The sequence below is a fragment of the Apteryx mantelli genome, chromosome 3 (genome assembly GCF_036417845.1).
Source record: "Apteryx mantelli isolate bAptMan1 chromosome 3, bAptMan1.hap1, whole genome shotgun sequence".
NCBI lineage: Eukaryota > Metazoa > Chordata > Aves > Apterygiformes > Apterygidae > Apteryx > Apteryx mantelli.
Window position 1 is genome coordinate 57,919,873 of NC_089980.1, and position 15,244 is coordinate 57,935,116.

A 15,244-nucleotide genomic window follows, 5' to 3' on the forward strand; every position below is an offset into this window, starting at 1 on the left:
TGTTGTAGCAAGAAACAGTCCTAAACCTGCTGCTACAATAAATGCCAGTAGCAAGTAGCTACTGCATAACTGGTGTAGCTGTAGAACTGGTGCTGCAGAAAACAGGACGGTCCAACTTAAACACCAAAGCTGTTCAAAACAATACTATCACAGGTGAAAAACAAAACATTATCCAAGTTCAAAAGGTTCTTTCCTATATGCTGAAACTCATTCCTCATCACACTGACGGTATAGAGCCAATACACAGTGACCGACTCAGAGACCCTAGCTGTCAAATGGTATGGGGAAGAAATAACCTTATCTCCGATAAAACTGAACCAGACTTTAGAGAGTTTAGTCAGCAACCTCTTACTCAACACAAGGAAGTGAATAGACTGGCACCTGGAAGGAGTTCAGAATAAAAGCCTTATGCATCCCTGGACACTGGGTTTTCTGAATTCACTGGAGGGTCTTTTAAAACAGTCTTTTAAAATGGTATAGGCTAGAGCTGACAAAGCCACATCAAACTGTAACAAAGTCTGCATGTGAGAGATAGGGAATAAGTTTGGATCCTCTCTGGCAGGCATGGATAACGCAAGGCATTAGAGACTACTCATGAAACCAGGAATAGAAATTAATTCAGTGTGCAAATCTGTGGTTCCCGATAGTTTGTTTCACACTGAAAAATCTCATCTGCATTTTCATTCATGGACATGGTACTGATCATTCTTTAATCCCCCTGCTGTTCTGCATCCTTACATTAGCATCAAGAGACATTATTTCTCTTTAATTTTAATGTAGTCACATGAATTATGAAACAGTACATGGAGTATCTTTTCTTGCCTTTCTGTTGTCTTATTTTTAATGGCTCTTACTAGCTCAAGCAAGCCTTTATTAATACCTATTGTGTTAAAAAGATGTAACGTAAAAATAGTTAATCTTCCAACTTAATTTGAGCTGTAATGCCTTCTGTCTTTAAAACCCCGTGTGGAAAAACTCTCCTAATTATATTTTCTTTGGAGTTCCTGTGGTGCACCAAAAAGTCTGCAACTCTCCCTGGTAAAGTTATAGGAAATCATTTGGAGGATAGAATTATGTCTATTGTTACTTTGCTGCGCTGCTGCATGGCATACTGAATACAATACATGAATAATACTTGTAACGATATTGTTGTATGAGTTTGAAATGCTAACCTGGATTCTGCACAAAAAATGCTTTGATTAAACTTCATTAGCTACTTTGTCTTTAATACTACAAAAAATGTCAGCTAGAGAGGTTTACAATGAAGTTTTAACAAAACTGGTTGGCACACACTTTAAAAATATGTGCACATTACTAATGTGTGTATCAGTGCAATCGATTTGATTACTGTTCACATTATTATGCCTAGATATGTGCTAGCTGAACTGACAAACAATCTGATTTTAGTTTGTGCAACCCCCCCAGCTCTTTACTGAGGTAGGAATATTTCTTTAACTCATTGAAAATATTATACTACAATGAATGGAATTAATCTGTAAATGAAGTTGCTTTCATTAACCTTCCTTACTTTTTATGTAGACATGGATTGCCTGTGAATCCATTATAACCATAAGTTCACCCCATAATGACTAGGGTGGAAAAGAAACTAAGAATCCACTGAAATATATCTAATATACAGCATATACTTGTAAATAACCTCGATTTCAAGTTGAACCGGTATTTCCAGCCCCTAAACTGACAAAAATAATTGCTCCCTGCCAAAGGGAAACAATCCAGCAGACCTGCAGTTTTCAGCATGCTGTTTGGGAAGCCTGAGGGAAGAGAGGGGATCCTCAGAAACACTCAAGGGGCTAAATAAGAAATGTGAGCATCCTGGCAGAAGGGGTAAATGCAAGGGAGGCCCCATGACTGCTAGAATGTTTTCAGAGGTCTGCAAACCAAAAAAGCTCAGAAACTGAGACAGATGGAGGGTCAGCTTGCAGCTGTAGTTTGATACTCCTAAACCAGTCCTATAATGAGGATAAACTTGGGTAAGGAACTGGCTATTTGCAAGGTGGTTGTCACTAATGTTAGAGATCAGTTTCTCAAAGTATACTGAATATACTGCTGAAGAACTAGCAAACATTCCTATAACCTGCATTCATTCACAGGGCTGACAGTTCTCCAGGCCCCAGCCAAACAAACAGTGCTCATGTTATAACAAAGGGAAAACCTATGCCATTTGCTGATCTAATAATGCTATTAAAGTGTACATCAGCAATATCAGATTAAAAAAGAAAAAAAAAATCAATCTCAAAAAAAGATTTAAAGTCCCAATGGACCAATGACTGAGGTGTTAATCTGGAACTTCTGCTGTTTTCAGTCACTAACTGTTGCTAACAGAAAGCAAAGAAAAAGCTGGTCTGATGCCACAGGATTGAATTTCAGCTAACTAGTCCAGGTGCATTCGTTTTTACTGTACATTTTAGTCTAAAGAAAAAACACTTTTCTAATAGCAGTGATAAATTCAAATAACCTAAAATTAATTAAATGTAGTACAAAGTCTCAAAATCACAGGCTTGTTTTTGTAAACCACCCAGAACAGAAACTACCTATATCTGTGTTTCACTGAACAGTCAACTGTTTCGCAGCACAGAAATGATAATAAAGCAGAAAGACTTGTTCTGCTGGCTGAGACTTACATGTATGGGTGAAGCAGGATCAGGCTGAACACTCTAAAAACAAAACAGAAAGAAGTTTGCTTACAGGATTTTGCGTTCACAGAAATTAGAAGAGAATTGATCAATTGGATATGAACTTGCTTCCTACCTTTAGGAGGGAATACTGGCAACTGGCCATGACGAGACAAAACAGCAGAACCCAAATGTCTTTACAAAAGCCTTGATTCAGAGTCAGGAATCCAAGAAGTGAAACAAGAACTACTAGAAGAACAGCCAGTACATTCTCCTTTATATTCTCTGTCCTATGTGAATAAATAAAAGTATTTTAAGAAGAGGAAAAATATTTATATATTTGTTAGAGCAAGCCAGGCCCATCTGCAGCTGGTATAAACTGTCAGTGCAGGAAAGATCAGGATTTCCTGGATTTAAGGTTCTGCTCCCAAAACTATATCTCCATGTAGAAAAGTACTTCACCACTGCACCAAAGACCTTAGCCATTGCGATAGCTAAAATGTATAGACAAAAGGCATAGTCTCTGCTGCCTTTCAGTACCTATCAGCATCCTCCAATCTCACTTCCCAGATAGAATACCACAGTGGAGCTGATTTGAATATATGCAAGCATATCTTTATCAGACTTTTAAATAAGAAAATAAGGCATTCTTTTAACGAAAACTGTTGTAGAGAAAATATAATAGAGGACCAAATAAAGTGACAGTTTATACCCCTGTAGTCTTTAAAATATACATCTGACAACAAAGAATTGGATGAAGGACAAAATTTGTCATCTCATGTTTCATTCATTTTATCTATTCCATTAGAACAGGGAAGCTGAGGAAAACAACAATGTTAATATTCAGGCCCTAACAAGAGTTTATCGGTAGGTATTTTCCATGCAACTGAAACACACAGATAAGACACCATAGATAAAGAAGTATCTGCTACAGACCTAAGCTCCCTGACTATATAGCCTGATTTCTGCAGCACATAAAAGCTGTCTTCTGAAATTATTGCTGTGGAGCCTATATTAACATATATGGCATAACACCCACCCAAAAGCAGGGATCAACCTGCAGACATGCCAGCCAGCAGTCATTAGGCCTGCAAGTTAGCATGTCTGAGGTTGCTCGTAGTCCAGCAGAGCGCAAGGTGGGATCTAACAGCAAAGGGCACTGTCAAAAGAGTTGACACCAAGTGAGACTGAGAGGCTCGGAAAAGGAGAGATGCTGAGAAAAAAAATAATTCTCTGAACAAATAAAACTGAACTAGTACAGAGGGAGCAGCTGAAAGATTCCCTCCTGAACTCCCTCCTGAATTCCTTCCTTTAAAATTTTTTAAAAGATTGAAGTACTTGGCTGAAAATTCCCTGGAACCCTTCCCTCTTTTTGCACTTCTGTATTTTTGCACAAAACACTGATTTTCTCATTAGAATGCCCAGAAGCAGTAAACCCAACACCTGACAGTCAAATTTAAGGACTATTCCACAGGCCTGGTGCCCCCATGAATCAAAGTATCTGCTCGAAGATGAAGGTTAGTGAACAACAAAAACCTAGCCTGAAGAAAAACATCTTCTTCTAGTTAAGCATGAGTCAAACCTACTTAACCTGAATATGAGACAGTAACAGGACTATCACTCTTTGCTCCTCTAGTGATCTGCATTGTTAGTTCTGTGGACCTGTAGAGCCACATACTGTAATACCACATAGAATTACATGAGGAAAGCTTACCGATCCAGCAATGCCAACAAGGTAAGCCGATCATACCAGACTTTAATCCATTTGCCAGGAAATATAATAAATTTGTAAAACTGCCTGTTCAATTTCCGTTGTGTTGAAGAACATGAAGAATCCTCAAGGTCCTGACTGGGTTGCTTTAAAAACAAACAAACCAGAAACACACAAAACACTCTTTCACATTGACATATGGCTGCCTGCAAAATAGGTGTTTAAAAGGCAGAAATTACATCAAGTTTCAGATTTTTTTTTCCTAAAAGAGATACTGGAAGCATATTTATTTTCTTCATTTTAATTATATTAAAAAAAAAGTATCACACAAGCCTAATTTCTTGCAGATGAATGGGAGTGGAGCTCAACAGTGATAATATGCTTTAAATACAAACTTAGATATTAAACATTCATTAAACACATTACTTCTCTTTTACTCCCAATCTACTTCTTGTCTACAGATTTCTTTGTTGCTTTGGGTTTTTTTGTTGCTTTGGGTTTTTTTGGTTGTTTGGGAGGTTCTTGGTTGTTGTTTTGGGTTTTTTATTAGGACTTTTCCATGTGGCAGGCTAATTACAGCGCAATACAAAACCACGATAGGACAAATCTTTGTTTTTAACCAAGAATTCAAGCAGGCTTTAAGGTCTAGAGACATGACTTGTCAACTCTCTTTGCAGAATGCAGCTTTGCTTATCTTTGCTGAGATGGTTCTAATGACACATCAGGTGTGCATCCTCGAGAACAGCGAGAGGGAAATCGCAAACACAAACAGTGTAAACATCACTAGTGTATGATTCTCTAATCTTACCCACATAAACATAAATCCTGCCTTTTGAATAGTCCTTTTGTCAGATTCTAAGTGCCTTTTCTTCTTTCCTACGCTTGAACTATGGCATTTCAGATCTTCTTCAACTCCACACTTGCATTGCTTCAGCAGCAGTTGTGGGGAGGGAGGCTTACCTATAGACCCATCAGCCAGTCTGCAAAGCTGGACAACCGGAAAAAAAAAAAACCCAACCCAAAACCTCTGCAAAGTAGCGATTTCCTTCCAACATACACCAATAATTGATTCTATGAAAAAAATCACTGCTGATTTTTCTTTCAAAAACAATTTGACTGAAATTTCTAACCAGTGTAAAGCCTAGGCAGTGCTTACATCAGAATTATTTGTGCGAGATTAACTTTCCTAGTCAGGGAAGGGAGTTAATCTGTTTTGATTCTATCCTACAGATGTTCAATATTTCTAATTTTTAGGCAATCTCTTACGTAATATCACTTTTCTGAGTCAACTGTTGGTTGTCTCCCTCCTCATTCTAATCTCAGAACACCTTTTGCATTCCCATGTGAAATAATTTATCACTTTCCTGAATTGTACCTGTAAGCAAAACACAGATATTTAAAGGACCTGTCCACCTGACCAAAGGAACTAACTGTCTTTCTCTCAGATTGTTGGAACAGTTACTATTCTTTGCCTTTCAGGAAAACAAATTTTACACATAATTGACATATCATGGCCTCATGTATTACTGCTGAGCCACAGGAACAGGCTTGTTGATATTCTCAGTCTCTTAGCAAACACAAGGTAAAACATGTTAGCTTAAGCTTCAGTGAAAGAGATTCAGGTTTACAAATTTTATCTCATGCCTCCAACTAACTAAAGGCGCACGTTTACTCAATGCCTGGTAGCTCAGCTGATCTTAGCAAAGGACAGTAACTCACCTGTGTTTCTGAGCTTTCAGATGTGCAAGAGAATGATAGCCTGTTACCCATTCTTTCATCTATTAACAATTCCAAGTAATAAAAAAGCCTTGAGATAGATTGCAATCTCTCTGCCACAGAGATTTTACAACCTAAGAGTAATTCAGATATTCCCAATTTAATATTTCTATTATCACTTTAAAAAGTCATTATGTGACTTTTTTAAAAAGTATGTATTTTTTAATATTATATTTGCTACTACTGGCACAGTTCTGTTTCTCTTGGGTCCTCTATGCCAACAGAAGGTACTATGAAATTCAGTTCAACTGCAGTCATTAGCTCCATTCTTACAATCTAGATTGCTCATTGAAAGCAAAAAAAAAAAAAAAAAAGAATATGGTGGCAACTAAAAACATCTAAGGATGTGATTGCTTGGAACTCAGAACAGTTTAACATATATTTAACTGAGTAGGTAAGTGAACACATTGGCTCCTGAGGAACTGTAAAATACTGATAAAGTCAATTACATAAAGCTTGCAGTACTTGGGCTGGACTAGATTTTTCTGCTATATGTTTGGGAAACTTTCTGACTAGCCCTAAGCAAGTCACTAAGTCTAATTGTGCCTCCTATCACAAAAAGGGTTACAAAACTTCGCTTCACAAATTTATATGGTGTCAAGAGACAGCCTGAAATCCTAGCTTCACTGAGATCAATGACAAAACTTTTCCTGACTTGCACAGGCTCATGATTTCACATTTAATAAAAATTCAGAAACCAGGAAGTCCTGAAATTACTGTCTGGCCTTATTACAAAATTATTAGGTTGTCTTGAGCAATGCATTTCACTTTTTCAAGGTGCAGTTTTCCTAGAAGCCAAAGAAGAGTGATAATTGTTCTCTAATTTACAAGTAATTTACAAGATTAAAAATATCTGGAAAACATCTGAGCCTTTAGACAGAAGTCCCTGTCCAAATCTGAAATACACATATTCATAATAAATATGGACAATTACCTGATTTATAACTTAAAACAGTTCATTTAAACACTTTGCTTTTAGCTTGTAGTTCCTGTTCAAAATCTAAGATGAAGGATACTTAACTGGCATTTTAAGGTTATACATACATATACATATACATAAATATCAAACTAAAACTCTCTCTGGAAAAAAAGAGAAGGTTAAAGATATTATGAAAAGAACTGCAACAACAGACCATAGCCTTACATCATTGGTCATAGACCTCAACACTATAAAGTTCAAATACATCCACATATTACTATACAAACTAAAGTCTGAGGTCCTTTTTTCTTTTACTGACTGCATTGAGGGAGGTGGTTCTGACATTCCACAATAGACATCCAGAAGATAACCAGTCATCTGGTCACCTGATTCAGAAAAGTCGTATCAGATGTGAGTTTTTAAGACAGTAATGAATTTGAGAAGTGAGCATGTCATACTAACAAAATCTGGAAGTGTGTCTAAAACCCTAACAGCTGTGCCCTCTTTCTTTCAAAGCAAATAAGACTGAAGACAGAAGATCAACTCTTTAAGTGACTGAGTCTTTAGTGCAGACTACAGGTCTGCATTTTGCAGAGAGATTTCTCACTCACATGGCCAGACCTCCTCCTTGTTCTGTGAATAGCCCCTTCAAACCAGAGACATCACTCTTCTAAGACACTACTCAGTGTCTGTAGAAAGGCAGCTGAATTGCATCAGAGTAAAACAAATCTTCCCAAATGAGTAGTACTGAATATAAACACACACAAAACCAACAGAAATGTCTCAGCAACAAGTCTGCAGCATTTTTTTTAATAATGAAATTTATCAAAATGCTAGAAACTGAGATATTACAATGTACCCGTGGGTTTTCTGAAAGGGTCCTTCGTGCCACCATCAGTAAGAGCTGCTGCTGAAGTGCGCTTGCTGCTTGGTCACCAGAAGATGGTTCTTGGCTCTCTGAAGTGGTAGTACTAGAGGAGCTGAACTGTATTTCACTGTGTAGAGAGGGAGAAAGGAATGAGACAGTTTTAAGAAGCAGCACTTTCCTAGTATTTCTGAAACATTACAGGAGAAGGACTAGTTGTCTCACAGGACATGGAGCCTTCCACCTTCTTACCTGAAACCTACCCCAGGTCCCTAAAGCAGTTACCACTCAAATTTAGATACATGGTCTACAACATTCACCACAGAGAAACAGACCCCTCTGTATCATGATTTTTCTCTTCCTGGGATGAACACCTAAGACAAATCACACTTCAGAAGTGCATTTTCTGTCCATTGACTACAAAGGCAGTCTATATGACAAGTTCAGGTTTGGGTATCTGCACAGTAAACATCTAGGGTCATCTGGCCTGACTCCCAATCCAGCGGTTATTTCCAGAAACATTGGTCTGGCCTATTTCAGGATCACTAACACTCATTTAAACTTCTGGAAGACAAACATCACATTCTTTTTCTGATCATCTCTACAACTCTCTGCTTCTCCCAAGCACACTGCTGTATCAGTAACAGATTGTAAAATTTTCCCTCTTGTTTACCTTCCACCATAATTCAGGTCAAAAGCTGCATGTCCATGTCCACAGTACAGAAGTACAGGGCAGCTACCGTAGAGATCTTGAACTAGCTTTAAAACAAGCTCATTTATATACTAAAACTAGTTAGGCCTCAGCCCCACTGAACTCAGTGAGTATTAATTTATCCTACTGAGAATTTAGGCTATACAGAGCTTCTTTCTGCTCTAGCAAGACGCCTACAATACATGAGCTAAATGACTTAAGGCTAGCTCAGACATAACTACATCAAACCCTGGTATTGAGTATAAACTTACCTTGGGAGGTCCCTGAGCAAAATGTTATTCCCCACCACCACCACCACGTTTGCTGCTTTATGCTGCAGATACAGCACTTAAATAGTTTGCTTCAGGAAATCTGCAGCAACAGCAGCAATACCTGTTGAGTTGCAGAAATGGTATGCCACTACGATATGACTGACTGGCTCTCAGCAAGAACTATATTGAAATTTAATAATTGTTACTTGGGGAAAAGGTCTATTTTGAATACTTCCTGCTTATTCTGTTCCAAATGGGGTTTACAAATCAGGTTCCCTGCTCTAAGCTCATTACTCCCCTGCCTTTGGGTGCCTGCCTTGGGCTTTTACTACTTTAGTATCCAAGCTCCTCACAGTCTTCAGTGCTTTTACCTCATGCAAGATAGGCAATACCTATTATTACTATTTTCCATAAAGGAAAGATAAGCAGGAAGAAACTAAAGTGATTAGCCTACAGTCATCCAGGTAGTCTGTGGCAGGGCAAAGAATAAAACTCACTCCTTGCATACCCTACACTTGCCCCCAAGCGACCTTATTAATTTTAATGAACATAACTTTCCTTGCCTTTGGAGACCAGCTCCCAAAGCCTGTCCTATAACCCTTGTTAAGTTCAACAAAACAAGGGTTACAAGGCTGTGCTGCACATAACTGGCTGTTCACTTAAGCTATAATGGCTGGGGCTGTGCTGGGATAAGGTTCAGTGTCTGGATTACTTAGAAGCAGGGCTAAGTTGTCACAGTCTGAGCTTCAAATGGATGTTTTCTTTCTTTCTTTCCTTCTCTCTCTCCCTCTCTCCCCTCCAGGACTTCCTAGCTCTGCCTGGACCAACAGGGACCACCAGCAGCTCCAGGATGTCCCCACAGGAGCCACCCTGCCCTCAGTCTCTGAGCCAGGGAGTTTAGTTTTCCCAAGAGCTCCATTGCTTTCAGCCCTGGATCCCAGACCTCATATTTACCATCTGCCACTCCAGCAAAGCTACCAGCTGAGCAGAAATAGGAGAGCCTCCTGTTCCAGGCCCTGATAACTTCCCCAGCACTCCCTGCTCCTCCCACTACAGGCAGAAGCACAGTCTGCTCCACACAGTCAGGACAGCTGTCATGTTCCCTTTGGACAGTAGTGGGAAACAGGGATTTGGCCCCACATGACCCAACTGATGCCTCTACCATGAGGCAGACCTCTGTAAGATGACATATCTGCTTTGCAAGTCTTGTACAGCACCTTGTCAGTAGTCAACAACAAAACAGTAGAGAAGTGATGGGACTGATCCAAGATCCTGTTTCTTAACCAACAGATTTATGTAGGCAGAAGGGACAGGAAGCCTAGAGGCATGTCTCTAAGGAGGAAAGTTCCCCCAGATGCCCAACCACAGATGAGGACTACAGAGGACAGCCAGGTCTTTTTCTTATTTTGAAGAGCCCTACTGAAAAGCAACCTCATCCATCTTGAAAGGCAATGGATTTTTTGTTTGTTTGTTCTCTTAGGATGAGCCCTCCCATTCCTTTTCTTTGTGGGTGCCTGGTGGGAGTCTGGTGAAGGGACACTACTGGAGTGGCCATGGGATTCTCTAGCCCAGAATATCCAGGAACACTACCTTGGGAACTCCTGCCTAACGTGCAACCCACAAAACAGTGGATTACAATAGTAGTTACTCAGTATAAGCCTCCAAAAGAAGAGTTAATCTTCAGTGACCTTCTGCCTCTTCAGTTATCTTTCTACCAAAGCCAAGCAGAGTTAAGAATATTTCTAAATTGGACCATCCCTTTTATCCCATGTTTACCAAGAACAGAACTGGTAGAATGATGAATAGATACACCGAGATATTCCCCTGGTACTCTGCTCTAATAGTTCTCAGAAATCAAAATCATTTGGCTCATAAGACTTCTTCCAAGAATAAACTTTGAGATCAAATCATCTCCCACCAGACTTCAAGATAACTGAAAAGCCAAGAGCCCACAGTCTGTTTTCTATTTTCTTTCAGCAGCAAAATTCATAGCTCAACCTATCAGCAACTGGCAGAAGAGGCTATAGCAGCTGGGACACTAACTGTGGGAAAAAGTCAGAAACTTCAGAGGCCTAACAAGGCGCTTAGGATGCAGGAGCTGGGAAGGCAAAGTTAGGAAAGGAGCAATTCCAAAATCAGAGGCCTTCATCTCACCTTCACCCTCCATACTACTTCTTACTCCTTTTTCATCTTCTGTTCCCCTCAGCCCCCATCTCCTAGTTTTTCTCCTACTTGTCCCTACTGTTCACACAACCTCCTTCTCACATTCACCTATTAACCTCCCTGATGCTGAACAATATAAACAGCTACTTAGACGCTGTGTATCTCGTCTGATGATATCATTACCACACTGACAACAAACAATCATATATGACAGTGGTGTTTGTGTTTTTGTAAGCCTATAAGCTAGATTTCATAAATTTATTACAATATGTAAGTAAGAGCAAGTACTCTCTAATTGTAAAATCAGAACAAAGCTGATCACAGTATAACGTGGAATCTTACTGAATGGAAAATCTGTTCATTTACAGAATCGCATTAATGTTACCAAGATCTACTATAGTGAACAGCATTGCTAATGTAAGCCAAGGTATAATTGAATTAAATTTTGAATAATAAATCAATAACTAAAAATATATTTGATAAGCATACAACCTATCTAGATCAAAAACAAAAGGTATATAGCACCCTCTACTGATAACTGGTTATAAAGTTAAGAATTTTTTTCTGGCTCATAATTTAGTTTTGTAAGAACACTGAGTAAACATAAGCTAGTTGAACAATCCTACAACAGTGACAATATTTTATTATAACCACGCAGCACAGGAAAAATCTTCCTTCTGACTCTCTTGTTATTCTTTGTCAGTATGTCTTATACTGCTGACAATCTGACCCAAACCATTCCAATATAACTCAGCCTAAGCCATCCCCTTTGTTAGGAATTAGCTAGCATGGAGTCTGAACACCTCATGATAAAAAGTCATTAGAGAAGCACTCCACACAACTACAAAGAATCCCCTGGTTTATAAAGTTCTTTTGTAGGGCTTAGCTAATATTTTAACCTGTGTAGAGGAGGTTAAATTAGGACAGGTAACCTTCTAATAAATGTCACAACAGTCACAATAACAAATAACCTGCTAGAAAACATGTTCCTCTTGTGCTCAGAACTAGAAAGATCCTAGTAGACTGCTTCAGGCAGCAGTGTCTGGGTCACTACAAAGCACAACAATACATAACAAATCTCTACAGCTATACTATAGCTGAAAGCTGTATGTAATACTCACTAAAAGCATCACCCCCTTAAGTCAATGCAGCAATGGCTGTGACATTGGAAGAAAAGCCAGACTGAAGCTTAAAGGCAGGAAGCTCCCTGTGTATCTAATGAACGATCGCTTCTGAGTTAATGGTCTGAGGTGTACTCAAAATACCTTATTGAATTGAGAACTGAGTAAGCAAGTTGTACAAGAGCTAACAACACACTAACAACATAATGGGAATTCCAAATTCTCTCACTTTTGTGTCCTTTCAAAACAGTCAGGTGTGGTACTAACATAAATATCTGAACTGACGTTAAAAGTATTGGATCAATAGCTGCCCAAGGTTCCCTGAATGTACCTCCATTACTTGATCCGTTACTGATGGCTTCCTATCACCATTGCAGAAGTCTTTACTCCTTCTCACATAAAAAAGTTCCCCTGCCATTTCATGTCTCCATCATTTTTACACCTCATCACACAGATCTCTTGCTACGTCTCTACTCACCACTCCTTAGTTCTCCACAACCACCAGCATTAATCTGACCGCAGTATTATATAACTCCAGACTGAGATTAAATCCACTAGTTGTGAAAAATTTTCTTCTTAAACAGCAGGTGATTTAGTTACCAATCGCAGCATTAAATAACAAGACTTACTTATAAATTAAAAAGCAACTTAAAACATACAAGAAAATTGAAATACACAAAAGTCAGCACCACTGATGATTACATATTAAACTGATCATAGCAAACATCTAAAATCTGTGAAGAAGAGGAGGCAGTCTTCACTGTTTTTCTGTAAGTACATTAGTAGTTTCAAAAAGAATATTACCCATTCAGAATGCACGTTTTAGCTTTACTTAACGGTTCCTATTGAGGGGAGCTCAAGCTAAAGACGAATTCTCTCTTAAATCAGTTCACATTTTGCTACTCACGCAACAGGATCTGGGGAGATTTCTGACATTTCTTTTTGCTGGAAATATATTATTATAAATATAAATTAAATGATCTTTTAAGCAGACAATTTGCTTTCCAATTGCAGGAAAGCAGCAGTATTTCCAATGAAAATACTCTGAATGGGGTTCTTTCGTCTTAAAATCATCTGTTGCCATTGCAACCTACAAAATCAGTTCTGAAAATATTTAAATTGGTCTTCAGTACCGAAAAAATATTTGACAAAATTCCGCATTTTTGGTTCAGTGGTGGTCCCATCTCTGCAGGTTGCTGTCTACTGTGGCTCTGTAATGACACCTTGACCCAAGTTCACAGCAGAGTGCTTCCATTTGACAATGGTAAAGAATGGCAAATATTCAGTATCTTAAAGTGATTTTTAATAACATAAAAAATCAGTAATAATTCCTGGCTGTGGCTATTCCTGGTTGCATAACAGGAAGTTTTGGAGAACATGTAGGAAGCTCCACTGATTACCGAGCTTTTTTATTTTTGGCAGGGAGAATTCCACTTTTCCTTTGTAACTCTGCAACGTTTGGGACCTAGAATGTGTCCTTGAGCCATATCGCTGCTCCTCACATCCCATTTTCTAGGACATCAGTTAAAAAGGGGCAAGGTCTGTTAACAATGGTGGGAAATACAGGCTCCAACCGAGCCCTTCAGCTACTAAACAATGGCAAAAACCACACCACCCTCCAAAGGTCGTTATGTACTTCAGAAGAAGAGGAACTGAGAGAAGAAAGGCACAAAGTCCTAATACTAGTAAGGTAAAATACCCAAATTTACAGAACGGGATAGCTGGATGTACCAATTTGTTGACATACTAGACAGAAAAGGATATCAGGTCACTGTTAAAGTTTTGCAATGGATTTCAAAATAAGCTTCAGTAATTAAAGTAGATATTGTATATGGAAAGAAAAGCCCTGCAAAGCATGCTATCAATAGTGTTGCAGGTAATATGAAGGCAGAAAGGTATGCATATCTCCTTACTTAGGCACTTCAAGAATGGCATCCACATGGTTACTTCTTACTCCTTACTTCTCTGTAGCCTTACTTCTCTGTACTCCGATTTTTTTATTTTGAAAACAAGTATCTAAATTGATAAAATATATAAGCCTATTACATTTCAGAGCAAAGATAAAAGTACTAACAACTTTAAAAACAAACAGAACATAATAGCTACTAAACAAGACGGTGCATTTTGAGAAGATGCAGCTTTACTCGAATTAATTTATTAACAACACCCACTATTCCATTATCTTCAGAGAGTCTTTTAAAGCATCCTCTTTAGTTCTCCATATGAAAAGGTGAGGGGAGGGAAAAGAAGCAAGTCCTAAAAGGAAAGGCCTACAGAAGCTTTTATTCCTGAACGGGATTTTGCTGCCATCATGTGGCAGCATGGCCTCCCTTAATCTCCCAGAGTCATACTCTGTTGAAAACAACCCACTTCCCCACCCTGGGTTAAAAGAGTGAAAATGAGGCTAGAAAAGCCAGAAATCCAGGAAAGGATTTTAACTGGTCAGCTAACAAAAGTGTTTCTTCTTGCATATAGAAAGCCAACAAGAAAATGCTTCGGAGTTTGTAAAGAGTACTTTTAAAAAAAAATCAATGGCTTTGTTAGAATTCAGACACTTCTGTTTTCAGTGTGCGCACACACAGACACATTTACGTGTTCAAGCAGCATTACATTTAAGGTGAACAGTTCATCTTAAATCATTGAATCCCAAAATGAACTATATAGCATTTGTTGCATCTATTTTCAAATTTGCTCTGTTGCAGAACTGTACAATCTGTCAAGCAGCCGTAAGAATTTTTCTCTAAAACTAAGAGTCAGCAGCCTATTACTCGAGCTGGAGATGGTCTGTTACTTTGGTCACCTTGCTGAGAAATACAAAGACGTTTTAGTGATATGGTATTTTCTCTTTTTAAAACAGCATTTTGAAAGGCTAAAAAAAAAAAAAAAAAAAAAAACCTAAAAAACTTCTCCTAGGGGGTTTGGGGAATTTTCCAGTGATGAACATACTAAAGTATTAATGGATTTATACAGGAGACATTCAGTACTGCTAAGGCATTCAGATAGATGCCTTCATATAGCATAAAGCACTCAAAGCAGCTTATTTGTGGATTTGAATGTAAATCAAACAAGTTAACGCACTGAGTTGAAGTTCTC

The 15,244-nt window shown here is 38.5% G+C and overlaps 1 protein-coding gene across 1 annotated transcript in view; it reads right to left on the reverse strand.

Annotated features, from left to right (window-relative positions):
- Positions 1 to 15,244, reverse strand: part of PCNX2 (pecanex 2) — a 166,267-nt gene that overhangs the window by 116,487 nt on the left and 34,536 nt on the right. The window contains exons 9-12 of the mRNA XM_067293462.1: positions 7,899 to 8,034; positions 4,348 to 4,490; positions 2,770 to 2,923; positions 2,643 to 2,675 (exon numbers count right to left, since the gene is read on the reverse strand). Coding sequence (XP_067149563.1) covers positions 2,643 to 2,675; positions 2,770 to 2,923; positions 4,348 to 4,490; positions 7,899 to 8,034 — 466 coding nt within the window. The remainder of the gene's footprint in view (positions 1 to 2,642; positions 2,676 to 2,769; positions 2,924 to 4,347; positions 4,491 to 7,898; positions 8,035 to 15,244) is intronic.